General features: G+C 43.6%; 1 protein-coding gene across 5 annotated transcripts in view; it reads left to right on the top strand.

Moving 5' to 3' along the window:
* Positions 1–14669, top strand: part of eps8a (EGFR pathway substrate 8a, signaling adaptor) — a 114679-nt gene that overhangs the window by 57409 nt on the left and 42601 nt on the right. For all 5 annotated transcript variants that reach the window (XM_080754780.1, XM_080754777.1, XM_080754778.1 and 2 more), the window contains exons 2-4: positions 143–223; positions 5890–5960; positions 12889–12956. In XM_080754780.1, coding sequence (XP_080610906.1) covers positions 168–223; positions 5890–5960; positions 12889–12956 — 195 coding nt within the window. In that variant the 5' untranslated portion in view covers positions 143–167. The remainder of the gene's footprint in view (positions 1–142; positions 224–5889; positions 5961–12888; positions 12957–14669) is intronic.

Below are 14669 nucleotides of genomic sequence, written 5' to 3' on the forward strand. Positions count from 1 at the left end.
ATGTAACGCCTCAACTCTTAGTGCTCGTCAGAGTGGGGGGGGTCCCCAGTTAAAATATGATTATTTTGGGCGTCGCGGCCTGAAAATGTCGAGGACCACTGGTTTAGTGCACGTGTATATGACTCATTTATTCTCCCTCCAGGTGAGAGTGCTCTGTGAAGGCCAGGATGAACGGCTACACCAACCCCTCCGCTGTGTTCGCCTCCTACAACTCACAGCTCAAGTGAGTACACTTGTTCTCTTTTTCCAACTTATTAACGCTTTCAATGCCACCTTTTCACCACTAGAGGGCGCCCAATGGCCATAGAAAACACCATCCACAAGCGTTGTAACAGCACAAGCCGTGCGCAGCCATGACAAGCCTGAACACTTTCCTTTGTGTCATCAACAGGGACAGGATGAAGTTAGCTTGAAGTTAGCTATTGGCTACCAAGCATTTTAGAAGCCCTATTTTCGGCGATTTAGCCATGATTAAACCTTGCACACCTCATGGATATGCATGGAACAGAGAAAATGAGCTCTAAAGATCCTGGTTTGCATTGGAGTGGATGGTAAATATCGGCGGCGCGACGCTCTCGCGGGCCGTGTAAACAGATGACGGCCGGCGGCCCGGCTCGAAAAAATACTTATTTTTTTTTTTAAAGCCGAACTAGTTCGGGATAGGCACCCAGGACGGTCCAAATTATCCCGAACTAGTTCGGGATAGGCACTAAAGCAGTTAATTTCTTTCCACCGCAGTGTGTGTGTGTGTGTGGGGGGGGGGGGGGTCTGTGATATGAATACACACAACTGGACCATTTGTCCATGTGAATATTCCAAATATATCTGACATTGAGACAGAGACACGGAAAGGGAGAAGAAAAGAGAAAATGGATTAGCTCTATTCTCTCTCTCTTTCCATCAGTCCCTGGCCTCAAGTAGTCACCTGCCCTGCTTGAAACATGTGTAACACACCGCACGCACACACACACATGCAGTGCCCTATTTTCCCTCTCCACTGCCCTCCTAACCTGTCCCCAATGGGACAGCAGCCACCCAGCCTCACACCAGTGACAGTTTTCTGTGCGCCACGTGTGTCCTCAATACCCTGCTACTACTGTATCTGATCCACTGTCCATGCTTATTGTTGTACATCCCATAAGTCTGGTTTGTATAGTAACTAGAATATTGCCCGCCTTTGGCGGGCGAATCCTAGTGTTCGCACATAAATCCTTAGTCTAGTTGTGGGAAGAAAAGGATATCATCATCATCATGGCCCCAAATAACTTTTAAATATCTTGCAATTGGCGACGAGTCTCGACTCTTAATAAATCGGCAAGAGTGCCTCTCATTTTCAATACAAAGGCTAAGCTATATAAGCTCTCCATCATCAGCAATAGTAGTCAGTGGTGCGTGTTCCCCACACTCCCAAGCCCCCACCGTTGCGCTTAGGTTCACCGGGAAAAACTCGGTCGCGAGAGGCGACATGGGTTCTGAAGGCAAAGGTGGAGTCAGTGACGTAGCGGCGGCTCCGGCAGAGAAGTATAGGTTCCACTTGCGCAAAGGCACGTCGCATCCGCATACGTCAGGGACGTTTACTTGAGAGACACGGAAGAAGGAGAGACTGTAAAGGATAAGTGATTGTCGTCTCAGGAAGAAGGACAGACCTTTCAGGAAGAATGATATGTGACGTAGCACCGTTTGCGGCTGAGGCAGAAAAGCGGGGCAAAGAAGGTAAAAGAATGCATAAAGAGACAATAAATAGCGACGGTCCAAAAGCGAGAGGTATGATTGTGCTGTTGGTTAAATGGTTTTGGGAATTGGGCCGTGGGTCTGTGCTAACATAGCTGCAGTGTAGCAGCGGGATACAGTACAGGGGGCGTGATTAACTTCTCAGGGAGTGGCTAACTTCTAAATTGTATATAAGGATATAGCATGAATTATGTTCAACAGTAAATGGTGTGTGGCTCTTAAGAGATGTTTTGGGTGTTTTTGTTACCCCGAGAGGGCAGTCATGGCTGTCACGGCCTTGTGGGTCCATTTGGTTACACTCCCAGAGTTGCATTAAAGGACAACTTCATCCATTTGCAAACGTGTAACCTCACTAATGCTCATGATAAAATGGTACCATATTATAACTAGAAGCTGTGCTCTTACGAGCACAGGTCTCAGCCAGGTGAGGTATGTTATTGTGGCCTCCTGGTGGTGCTATAATAGGCCAATGTGAAAAGGGTGCCATGTCTTCTTCTGCCTTTAACGGCAGTCGGACACTGCACAGAACACTGTGTTCATGATTTGAGGCATTTTGTTCAAAACAGACCAATCCTGCATACTTTGGAAGCTAATCTTAGCCAATCGGGACGGAATAAGAGAAATTGGACAGATCCATGTTGATGATATGACTATAGAGAGATACTGACATACTGTATAGCAATTTGTGTGATCTTTGGACAAAATCTATAGGAGTACTGTCAAACAATGTGTTTTGCTAAAATCTGCCTCATGGTGGCGCTAGAACAGGCATATCAATGAAGATGGGTTGAATATGGGTGAAGTCGTCCTTTGACGCTGGAGGATTTTATTTTTATTTTTACAGTAGGCCCTATGTGACTGCAAACATATCAAACCCCCATCCCCCCAAATTTGTATTTGACTCCTCAAACTCTGTTGGATTTTTTTTTTACCTTTTTAACCAATGCTGACCAGCACAACCAAAGACAAAGTGAAGCAATTCAAGCAACTAGAAAGATAAAATATCTTTAGGTCTGAACACGCCTTTATAGGGACAGTGTCCACCAGGAATCTTTTTTCCTGAGCACAGCATTATGTTTTTAATTGTTTGCAAAGGGAGTGCCACATTTTTGGAAACCCCAGCAGCATGGGGGTGGCGTACAGTACACACAAACCTACTGTAAAGAGCATAGTTCTATTCTTCTCACCCAGTGTTCACCCCAGAATTGGAGACACTTGAGTTCAAGTGGTTAACACTTTATTATTTATTATTGTTAATGTTTACGGTGATAGTACTATAATATCAGTTGGACCGATAAGATATGGAGAGAGAGAGGCGTCTAGCAGATTACCAAGCGTGTTTAGGAAGGGAGCGCTCGTTTTATGGTTAGATGTCACAGTTATTGTCCACGACATTCAGTTATTGTCCACGACATTGCAAGCGGCGCGAAGGCCAGCGGACCTTGGTCCTGCTCTTCGTGCCTGCGGAGCCGTGGTGATTTTTTTCCCCGTGGTGAATGCAATCGTTATATTTATGCCCAGGCCGTAAGGCCTGGGCAAGCGCACGATAAACGCCATGATAATTGGGTTTTGGTGCACCTCGCGCGGTCCAAGTGACTATAACGGAGCGCTCCCTACGTCCGGTTCAGCCAATCACAGGGGGCTCGGCGGGGACAGGAACTTGTACAAGCTTGGGTATCCGCAAGACGCGAGAGAGAGAGGGGGGAAACGAAACTGTAAAGATGTGTTGATTAGCTGCCTTCCCATTTCCTGTTTGGAGGCGACAGCTAGACGTTGCTTCTAGCTCAGGCCTGTCTGCTGTGTGAATTGAATCCATCCATTATTAATTAATGGATCGGCCAATAGGAATCAGCTTTGGGGGAATGTGGGAAAATATCAAGTGTCTAGAAGCTCGTTAGCATGGGTGACACACGGGTGATACTATAGCACCAGCAGTGTGTCACCAGTCACCAGGCACTCCCACACAACACACCCACCAAGGTTATCATAGTAAGCTGAAACTAACTGAATTACATAAGCTAGGATAATTGACAAAGCATTTTTAGTTAAATCAAATAAAAATAAAACAATGACAAACGCAAAACTATAAATAGAAAGATGCAATTGGAAATTGAAAGTGTGGTTGCCGTGACGCGAGTCACACTTGCAAACATATCTGTATCTGTCAGTCCATGTCCTTATTTGAGCGTGTGTTCTAACCATTCTGTCCTTGTCCCCTTTATGCCCATATGTGGAGATCATCAATATCAAGCCCATATCTTGGAATGCCCATATATGGACATACTGGGTCAGTCTCATGTGGTCTATGATGTCAGACATCTAATGTATGATGTCAGTCATCTCCATATTTGGGAAAAGTTTAATTTTTAAGTCAATGGAGAAAATTAATTCACAAATACATTTATATAAATGAAACTATATAACGTATCTCTTATCAAAATGATTTCAACTAGTGAAAACAGCTGATCTACAAGCACACAACGCCTCGCACCGCAGATCTACAGGCGTTGTGTGTAGATCGGCTGTTTTGCGGCAGCCTTGTATGATGAAGCAGGGCTTTACTTTGCGAAGAAATGTACAAATTTGAAACTTGGAGATACGAGGTTTCACCCCGACAGCGACGATATTTCCACCCCCGTATTATGTTGGTGTGCCCATGGATTCTTGGGACATGAAAAGTGTGCCCATGCAGAAAAAAAGGTTGAGAACCACTGCACTAGTGTGTGTGTTCATACACACATTGCACACCATACACTAGTGCAGGGGTTTTCAAACTTTTTTTGTCTCAGGGCACCCCATGAATCTTTTTTTTAATCCGAGGCACCCCTACATTATAATTTCACTCCCAGCACCCTTATATTTATAGCATATCGTCGTTGTCGGGTGGAAACCTTGTATGTCCAAAACAGTTCGTTTTGAATTTATCATCTATAAAATGTACTAAACTGATCTACAAGCACACAACGACGTGCGTTGTGTGCTTGTAGATCTGCAGTTTTCACTAGGTTTGTGCGACAGTCTTGTATGATGAAGCAGGGCTACGAGATTTCTGCCCGACAGTGACGATATTTTAGTGATAGTTGCGAGGAAAACTTTGAGATAATTGCCATTTTGGTTAGAACTGACTGAAAATAACTTCAAGTTTAAAATTATACTAAATATTTTTTCAAGTGTCCAAATAAATTCCAAATATTGTCAAATGCCCCGTCACGCACTTTGAAAACCCCTGCACTAGTGTGTCTATGTGCACACAAATGGTGTGCATGTGTGCACATAGACACACTATTGTATGGTGTGCATGTGTGCACACATGTACACCATACACTAGTAGTGTGTCTATCTACACACATGTACACCATACCAGTACAATAGCCTGTAATCACACTGTCATTGTGGAATCCCACCCTAAGCTGAAACAAATACTGTACGTAAGCAAAGATACTCGCAAGCAAATACACGCAATCAGACAGATCAGGCGCTACGACGTGTTCCAGTGTCGACTACAGTTTCTTCACTTATTCCCACGGTGTCTGACATTTTGGATTCACGTGAATGGAGGGAGCATAGTTTATAAGTGCATGAATACATCTTAGTTAACCCATTCAGAACAGGTACACTATATTGTGTATCATTGTTTTATGCTTTAACTATTGAAAAATAGCAGATATAGATATAGATATATAGATCTGGTATTTTTTTTAAATCGTAAAAATTAGAATTTTGACCCGATTCTATAGGCCTAAGTGTCTTTTGAATCCTTCTAAGGTTTTTTGAAAAACCCTATGTTTCTATGTCAGCAATCTGGCTAGCCATCGTCAAAGAAAAGGTCCTTTTCACTTAAATGGAGCTCAGTTAGTCTGTTCTCGAGCTTGTATATCTGCTATTTTTCACGGGTTAAAGCATTCAATAATTCTATTGAGTTGAGACACTTGAAGGTTTAACTTTGGTCAAGTCCAGTGGAGAACCACTGATACAAATGAATCATGATTAACTTGTGTTGATCAGCAAGGTGAATATATTATTTAACCTAATGATATTTTTGCAGTGAGCAAAAAGCAGTGGAAGCAAGCATCCACGTACACAGTGCACATCTTAGAGAAATCTGAAACTTTGTTTGTGTGATTCTTCATGTTGTTCTTTCTCTCTGTCTCCCTCCAGTGGCCATAGCTCACGGTCTCCAGAGCGCCAGCATAAAGCCAAGCCCAAATCCAGTGCTAAAGCTCTTTATGGTGAGTGTGTGTGTGTGTGTGTAAGGCAAGACACGTTTATTTCAGGGTTCCCACGGTCATGAAATTCCTGGAAATATTTTGAAATTATAAAAATATGTTTTCCAGTACTGTAAAAGTTTTGGAATTGATCAAGGGTCCTGGAAGGTCCTGGAAAGATTAGCTGTGCATTGTCTTTGGTTATTGATTTTGTTAATACCTCTGAAACGACAAATGAAACATTGGCCAAATTGTCAAATATTAGAGGCAGACATTTTTGCGAGGCGTTGTGAGCATGTAGATCTGCTATTTTCACCATGAAACCGTGTTAAACAAAATTCCTCAACTCTTAGTGCTCATCAGGGGGTTAAAATATGATTATTTCGGTGGTCACGACCTGAAAAGTTTGAGAACCACTGGCATACACTACCTGTCTTTGGGCATTGCGCATAGGAGTAAGCGACTCGTTATTGAGCTGAATTATTGTTCTATAGTCCTGGAAATCGGGTTAAATATTCTGGAAAAGTTTTGGAAAAGTTTTGGAAATTAATTCGTAAAAATGTGAGGGAAACCCTGTTATTTGTATGGCACATTTCAACAACAACAGTGCAATTCAACATGTTTTACATTTAGAAACAACAGTACAGATTACATTTTAGATTCAACTGTAAATGTCTGTACTTAAAAGAAAAAAACTACTTCTGGCATATCAATATATGGTATATACCAGCCTCTGGCATTGCAGAGCTTGCGATTATGATTGAGGTTGGAACCAACAGGAATTGTGGCAGCATTGGTATGTGCAGCATAATTCACAGATTGCTCATTGCTGGGGAGCTATTTGATGATTAGTTGAGTCGTTCAGTCGCCACAACCGATTTGAGTCATTTTACTCCGATTAAAGTAGTATTTTCAGAAGCGTGCCATCTTCCATGCAATCCCAATGGTCTTGGATATTTCGTGAATTAAGCAAAGGTTAAAGTCTCAATCTGCACTTTCATCAACTGGTTGGCTGTACTGTACGTATGTAGAACAGCATGCAGGAACTGAAATGATTAGAAAGATAACACCTAAACACAATTCTACATTGTTTTGGAAACACAAGCGCTAGCGTGGAGGAATTCTTTCACGCTGTTTCAACAAATCTCAGATTGGGACTTGGCCTTAACTTTAGTTTTAGTTTTTGCTGTAATCCCAGTGGTGAATTGAATTAGTTTTTCCAGGCCATGGAGCAGAATCTTTTATCACACCTTACACAGACAGCATGCAGGTATCTGCACGCCTGCTGCCATGGTGTTTCACCTCACAATGCATCTTATCTTCAGCGCGCAGCTCCACTCCCTCCCAGGCCATAAACCCCACTAAAACAATCACAATCTGTTATCATCTATCTACTGTACCTCGCCGGGCCTCTCTCCCCTTCCTTATATCGCGAAGGACTAGTGTTTGCTAGGGGGTCATTGTGTGTCTCATTACGGCAACACATGTGTTCCTTCTTTACTGTCGTGGTGAAGCCACCCTGGTATCCACAGTAACGCGGGCCGGTTGCTAGGCTCCGTCGGCCACGCCTCCCCTCCCCTCCCCTCCCTCCCACCCACCTAATCCTTATTGGCTCACACATTTCCACCCCCCCCCCCCCCCCTGGAAAGGAGGGAAGCCTGCAGTGGCGCTCCTCACACAGGCAGCAGGCAGTGTGAGATATTTATTTTCTTAATTAATATTTAAAAAAACGTCGAGTGAGAGCAAAGGGAAAGGGATAGAAAACAAGTTAAATGGAACAAAGAAAGATATTATGGGTACAGTATGTGTATAGTATAGCGTACTGTATGTGAAAGCAGATACTGTGTGTACAGTATGTACATGACATTTTGGATGAATACATACATTAATATTTGGACCATGTATTTGGACTTTTTGCAGGTGAAGAAAATGAGCTTCTCGTACAATGTTTCGTAAGCAGTTTGTGCAGCATGGAAACACATATTTCACATGGTTAAAAACCCACCTCAGGCAGGCAGTGTTCATGCCTTGTTCAACAGTCTCTTCATCATCACGGTTGCCGAGTTGAAACGGTTCAGAAATCAGGTGTTCAGGCCTTGGCCACAGGGTAGTGGTCCAGGCACCTAGGCTGGTAATCGAGCCCTTGCAGCGTCGCAGGTTCGAGTCCCGATCCTGACGACCTTTGCTGCGCGTCACTCACACGTCTCTCTCCCCGTTTCCTGTCAGCCTACTGTACATCTATCAATAAAGGCAGAAAAAAGCCCAAAAAATATAAAAAAAAAAAAAAAAAGAAAACAGAAATAAATGGTGTGTTCAGGTATTAGATATACTTTATGCACTCCCCGCCCCTCCTTTCCTCTCCCCGATCATCCATTCACCCATCTGTCATTGCTCATCCCAAACATTTCCCACAATTCACAGGGACGGATGGAATGTATTTCCTCCGCTCGTCTGCCAAAAAGAAGAAAGGTAGACACCAGCTGTGTGGGGGTGTGTGGGTGGATGTGTGTATTCTGGTTTGGGGGGGGGGGGGGGGGGGGGGGCATGTGTTTTTGTGTGCTGTGGTGTGGTGTGGTGTGGTGTTGAGGGGAGGGGAGGGGAGGCGAGGGTGGGTTCACAATCATCATCATGGCAGATGATTCTGAATCTGAAGGTCAAAGATGGAAGATCTGTTCTTGTTCTGCCTTCATCTTTGAGTCCCTGTCTCTTTGTGGGACACAGGGTGCTCGTTCCCCTGAGAGGGTGGCCGTGCCAGGCAGAGTCCAAGCTGCACTGATAGTGTGGTTGCTTAACCCTGGTTTTTGACATTATCGAAACGTAGCGGATAAAAGCAACAAACTTTTTTTGAGGCTTCTTTAGGACCTAACGATGGATTTTAGCCTTGGGTATTTGTTTTGCACAAAAAACTTTCATTGGGCTAGAAATGGCCCCACAAAACGATGGTTTAGTGATGAGTCAATCATTTTTCACAGTTTTTTGGGTGTTTTGGGGGGCCATTTCTAGCCCAAGGAAAGTTTTTTTTTGTGCAAAAAAAATGCTTGCAATGGATTCAGAATCATGACAAATCCCTAGTTAGACCCCTCACATTCTACTTAAAGCAGATTTTTTCTGGGTATTTTCCTCCTGTATAGAAAGTCGATGGGAGCCCAACTTGATATGGATAATTCTATGGGTAAACTTCAAAATAAAGTTTGGTACCCAGGGTAAAATCCATTGTTGGGTCCTGAAAAAACCTAAAAAAAAAAGTTTGGCGCTTTTATCCGTTTCGTTTCGATAATTTTGTTAAGCCAACCCACTATGACTCCCTCTCTGCTCTGAAGCAATTCTAACATTTCAATATTTCTCTCCCAGATACCACAAGAACAAATATGCTCCACCACAAAGTATAGAGGCCTGTACGACTGACACAGAACAGCGGGCTAGATGGGATCCGTTTCAAAGGAGGCTAACACAATGTTGCATAATGTACATATTACTTGGTGTTGGTGACAGCAGGCGTGCTCATTCATGAGATGGGGTGGCAAAGTCACAGGTGTAACTGGAAGCCAGTTTGCCCTGATGACAACGGTTTGTCCTGTCATTTGTATTTCTCCTTGTGTCTTACAAGACCAATACATTATTACTAGTCTACTAAGACCAATGTCGGATCTGTACTTGGTCTAGTCGTTTTTTCCCCTTTACACCACATCATGCCGGAAATTGCTAATCTACAAGCTCACAACGCTTTGCATTACGACGCATTGTGAACAGAATAGGGATGCTACTGTAGGTTTGGAGTGGCTGAACAGTAATGCAGTAACTTTGCATCGCTACATATAGGCTACTTTAACCTTTCCACGGACCAACGGGATCACGGCTTCTTTCCACAAGGATCGAGTAAGTGATGCCCGGTGAGCGTGCCGTCCTTAAAACCCATTTAGGCCTAGAATTATTGAATGCTTTAACCAGTGAAAAATAGCAGATATACAAGCTCACGGGTGCCGCGCTGTGAGCTTGTAGATCTGCTATTTTTGAAAAAGTTGTGAAAATGTGTGCAAATATTTGAATAAATGTATTTTCAAAGCGAACGTTTATAACTAAAATTTTGCTTCTGGGTGGTCCCTGGAACTAAATATTTTGAGATGCGGGTCCGTGGCCAAATAAATATCAGTTTGGGGGTCCTTCACATGAAACTGAGCTTCAGTTAAGTGAAAAGGACCTTTTCTTTGACGATGGCTGGCCAGATTGCTGACATAGAAACATAGGTTTTTCAAAAAACCTTAGAAGTATTCAAAAGACACTAATAGAATCGGGTCAAAATTCAAATTTTCACGATTTTTCAAAAATAGCAGATCTACAAGCTCGCAGCGCGGCACTCGGTGCCGCGCTGTGAGCTTGTATATCTGCTATTTTTCAATAGTTAAAGCATAAAATAATGATACACAATAATGTGTACCCGTTCTAAATGGGTTAAAGTAGATGGACCGGTTCTCCTCTCCTCTCCTCCCCCTCCAGCCTGCCCTTAACCGCCAGTAACCCAATCCCTGATCTCCGTCCCCCTCCTGTCACTCAATATGTGGCATCTGTAATTATTGTGTGTGTGTGTGTGCGTGTGTGACAAAATATGCAGTAGCCTCACAATGAGCAGCGGTAGCTTTTGCCAACTGTTTTAGTTTAGCCTCATTGATCACTGTCCTTTTAAGGTTTAATGAACCCAAAGATCCCTGCCTCGGCCAGTCAGCTTTGCAGATGACTGCTAAACCTTTGATGTGTAGTATTATTTTTCCCCGCGTGCTGCTCACGTGGAGGTGGTGATTTTGAAGGGAAATGTTGACTTCCTAAACCCCACTGTTCTCCTGCGAGTAAATCGATAAAATATTGTGGCGAAAATGACCGCGCATCAGGGTTTCTGTGCCGTAGAATACTTTGATAATATTTTGGAATTTATCAACGTCACTTCTGTTTAAACGTCAAGTATTATGTTCTTTTCAGTCTGTCCTAATGGAAACAGATATTCTCTCAAGTTTTCCCAGTGACATACTGTATCTTAGGGGGCAGGATTGACATCAGGGTTAACTTTTGGACAAGTCAATTTCCCATTCACTTGTCCAGGCACAAAAGTCTGATTAAAAATGAGCCATTTCAGTCCATAGTCTCCATACAGCATAAAGTGAAACCAAGAGCCACTTATCCAACGGACAAGTAAATGTTTAATGAACTTGTCGAAGAAGCTTAAAGGTGACCTTAACCCTGCAAGGCCCAGCGTTGCTTTTTGGCAACATTTTTTAAATCATTTTTTAAAAATGTTTATAATTAGTTTTCCTGTTCTTTTTTCACATTAACATCACCATTACATCCTATTGTTTAGTATTACAATGCCATTGGCCACGATATTTGCATATAAATACCCCCCACAGAGACTGACATTCACACCTCCCAGAGAAGTTGAAATTCCAGCGTCTGGACAAACAACATCTCACTTTTTAACTGAAGCTATTCCTCACTAAAACATAAGTAAAATGCCTGTAATATTTTTTTTCGTGATCATTAGAAGGTCTAGAACACGGCATATGTTAATATTGTGAAAAATATCCCCAATAAAATAAATAAAACATTAAATTACATTTTCCTGTGATTAGGACTCCTACAACACCATCTGATTTATTTTTCTTTTTTTTTTGGCCAGTAGAAATTAATTTGGGTCTTGCAGGGTTAATATGAAGTGTTACCATTTCTATTAGTTGTCCCGGACAACAGGACAAGCCTTAATGTCATGCCCTGGACATATTTACGTACTGTTCGTAGTACAGTTTGACCCAAATATAAGGTTCTATAAAGTAACAGTGTAATTGGGGGGCACCGAACCGTTTGAGAGCCACTGTCCTACGTCATCAAGGATAATGATGAATATACGACCGATGGCGTGAAACAAAATAATTTTGCAACATAAATATTTTGCTGAGGAATAACACGAAATTGTAATCTTTTTAGCTCACATCAGAACAATGGGATTTAGGTTGGAAAATATGCAACATTTTCTGTTTAGCGTGCAGGTGACACAACATGATATGATGATAGTGTTCGTACAGTGTGGCTGACTGCAGAGGTGTGTGTGTGTGTGTGTGTGTGTGTGTGTGTGTGTGTGTGTGTGTGTGTGTGTGTGTGTGTGTGTGTGTGTGTGTGTGTGTGTGTGTGTGTGTGTGTGTGTGTGTGTGTGTGTGTGTGTGTGTGTGTGTGTGTGTGTGTGTGTGTGTGTGTGTGTGTGTGTGTGTGTGTGTGTGTGTGTGCGCGCGCGTGCGTGTTCCACTGCTGTAACTGGATGCTCCAGCGCTACAGTGTTTATTTACTCCCTGAATCCCATATAGTTTCCCTGTAAAAGTTCATGGAAATAAAAGACTACACTTGATACCATAATTGACACAATAAATGTATATCCCAGTGGTTCTCAAAGTGTGGTCCAGGGACGCTCATGGTTCCTTGAGGGTGTTCCAAATGGACCCTTAAGCCTCTATCAGAGTCCAAGGTGAAGAGCTATCCACCGCAAATCTTAGGTGGAAAGCTTTCCACCTCAAGTCAGAAAATAAGTGAAGGCCATCATAGTCCGTCACGGTGGAGTCCTATTCACCGTGACTTAACTGGTCTAGATCGACCAATCAGTGAACGGGGTGAAGAGCCTATCTGTCTGAAAGTAAAAACAGAGAGATGTGTCGGTGGAAAGCTCTTCACCGCGAGGAATGACGTAACGTTGTAGTTTTATGACTCAAAAAGACTACACCGCGGTGGATAGCTCTTCACCGCGGTACCGACTCTGATAGGGGCTTTACAGGTCTGTTATGGGGGAGGCCTTGGAATTAAAACATTTTGAGAACCACCGGTTTACTGTGTTGAACATTACGTTTATTAGAGTGTGTGTGCGTGTGTGTGTGTGCGTGTGTGTGTGTGTGTGTGTGCGTCTGTCTCTCTCTCTCCTCAGAACAAAGGAAACACTACACCAAAACTAGCATCAACAGCTTGACGGACACATCACAGTACCATGTGGAGGTAGGAGGAGTCATGCTGCTTTCACCACTGAATGAATACACCAGGGTTCCCCAATAGGCGGCCCGCGGGCCATTTGCGGCCCGCGGGGGGGGCTACTGTCTGGCCCACACCAACCCCAGTAATAATGGTGGTATAAGAGCAGCAACAACACTAGTATATATTGTCGTTGTCGGCTTTAAATCTCGTATCTCTACATTTGTACGTTCTTTCGCAAATCATACAAGGCCGTCGCACAAAAGTAGTGAAAACAGCAGATCTACAAGCACCGCGAGGCGTTGTGTGCTTGTAGATCGGCTGTTTTCACTAGTTTAAATAATTAAAAAAATTATAAATTCAAAACGAACGGTTTTGGACATGCAAGATTTTCACCCGACAACGACGATATCTGAACTGTCGCTGGAGTAGCAGGAACGCCGCCGTCGCCCCCCCCTGCAATGTTGTGGCCCTCGGCTTGGTATCCTAGACATAATTCGGCCCTTGGGGAAAACTAATTGGGGAACCCTGGAATACATGAATAAATGAATGAATGAATACATACATGAGTGAATGGATGACTGAGTCAGTGAATGAGTGAGTGAGTGAGAGTTTGTGTGTGAGGTTGTGTGCGTGAACAATTTGGGAATCCATTCAGGTTTTTCCACTCTTTGTTTTAGCCTCTGGGCACACCGCGTATACACTGTACAATCTACGACTGTGTTTTGCCGAGTCCCGCAAAAGACACGCTGTGATTGGCCAGTAGTCACTTTGATTGGCAGTTGTGCCGAACGCTCACCCCAAATTACGTTTTACGATTCTGATGACTAGTCTAATGATTAGTGAGGGACGCCGCAAGGTACTGTAGGTTCTGGACTGGGGTTTCAGTCTGTTTCAGTTGAATGTGACCCCATCCCATTTTTGGTACAAACAGCGAGCTCCTGTTCTTTCATTTTCAACCAATCAGAAGAAGTTATGGGCGGTCCTTACACTGTCCTAACTGTACCACCTCCTTTTTTGTGTAGAGACAGGAATTCGGTTTGCGGTTCGTCTCCTCCCCTTTCTTAGTCCACTTCCTCTCGGTAGCTTCTGTGTTTATTCCTACTAACAGTTTAGGGCAGTGGTGCTGACAGATTCAGCTGCAGAATCTGTGTTGAGAGATTAAGCGCATTTCAGGGGGGTGAGGGGGTTGACGCTGGCGTTCTCACTTGGATCAGCGGGGATCGCACCGCAGTGGAGAGACAAACACAATCGCTCCGCGAGTAAACGCCAGGCGATATTTACAAAGATGACCACAATCCAGCTCTTGCCGCCCGCAAGCACGTGCATGAACGAGCACGAGCGCGAAAATTACACAGGCCGCGCCCTCTCGCCTCTCCGCTCCTCAACTGCTCCGCGCGTCCCAAATAATCGCCCTCCTCTCATTGAAAATGAATTAGTAGGGTGCGTCACCGCCCCCCATCTGAAAGGGGCTTTAGTGTTTGATCCCCATACAAGATTTGTTTAGAGCAAAGGTCTTCAACAGGGGGTCCTCAGAGTTACTACAGGGGGTCCTCCAAATATTTGTGTGACTTTTTTCTCCTTTTTTATATTAACCACTTGAACTTGTCCCTATTCTGAGCCAAAAATAGCAGATCTACAAGCTCACAACGCCTCGAGCTGCAAGGCGTTGTGAGCTTGTAGATCGGCTATTTTCGGCAAAGAGGTTTGGTGTAGAGGGGAAAAAGAGCAGACTAAGTA

Source organism: Nannobrachium achirus (assembly GCF_963921795.1).
Source record: "Nannobrachium achirus genome assembly, chromosome: 23".
NCBI classification, from domain to species: domain Eukaryota; kingdom Metazoa; phylum Chordata; class Actinopteri; order Myctophiformes; family Myctophidae; genus Nannobrachium; species Nannobrachium achirus.